At 75.4% G+C, this 707-nt stretch overlaps 1 protein-coding gene across 1 annotated transcript; it reads right to left on the bottom strand.

Annotated features, from left to right (window-relative positions):
- Positions 1–6: 6 nt before the first annotated feature.
- Positions 7–704, bottom strand: LOC120510138 (ER membrane protein complex subunit 4-like; the record flags this gene model as incomplete). Its single annotated transcript, XM_039725634.1, has 2 exons — positions 7–199; positions 570–704. Coding segments are annotated over 2 exons (328 nt in total), but the record flags the coding sequence as incomplete, so codon positions are not given.
- Positions 705–707: the final 3 nt, after the last annotated feature.

Genomic DNA, 707 nt, shown 5'->3' on the forward strand with positions numbered 1-707 from the left:
GGGGCCGTCCCTGCGGGGCTGTCCCCGCGCGGGGGCTGCACTCACTGGCAGACAGGGACATGAGGGCCTGCAGCGGGCGCCAGCCCATCATGCAGACCATCATGGCCGGGAAGATGGAGATGGTGTTGCCAGCCATGTACATGATGAACAGGTTCATGGGGATCTGCTTCAGCGGCGCCAGAGCCACGTCCCAGCAGCGCTGCAACGACAGGGGCCAGGGCTGGGGGGACACGGCCTTTGGGGGATCCCAGGGCAGGGACCACCCCTCACGCGTGCCCGGGGCTGGGGGGACCCGCATGGCCGGGTGGGGAGGGGGATGCAGGGCAAGGAGCACCCCCGCGGGGAGCCGGGGTGGCCTGGGGCAGGGACCGGCCCCCCAGAGCTGCCCGGGGTGCTGGGGCAGGAGCCACCCCGGGAGCCGGCAGAACCGGGCCAGGGGCTGCCCGCGGGGGAGGGAGTGCGGGGAACGCGGGTCAGGGATCGTCGCGGCGGGCAGGGCCGCTGCTGCACGGGCACCGGGGCTGCGGGGACACCGCGCAGCGCCGCGCCCGCCCCGCGCTCCCTCACACCTTCTCCATGAGGATCTTGTCGCTCTCGTGCACGCCGCCCTCGCCCAGCTGCCGGTCAGCGAAGCCGAGCGGGCCGCGGCCCTCGGCGGCTCCGCGGGGCCTGCGGACAGCGGGGCGGCGGAGCTCAGCGCGCGGGGC

Source organism: Passer montanus, unplaced genomic scaffold, assembly GCF_014805655.1.
Source record: "Passer montanus isolate IOZ18808 unplaced genomic scaffold, ASM1480565v1 scaffold5520, whole genome shotgun sequence".
Lineage (NCBI taxonomy): Eukaryota > Metazoa > Chordata > Aves > Passeriformes > Passeridae > Passer > Passer montanus.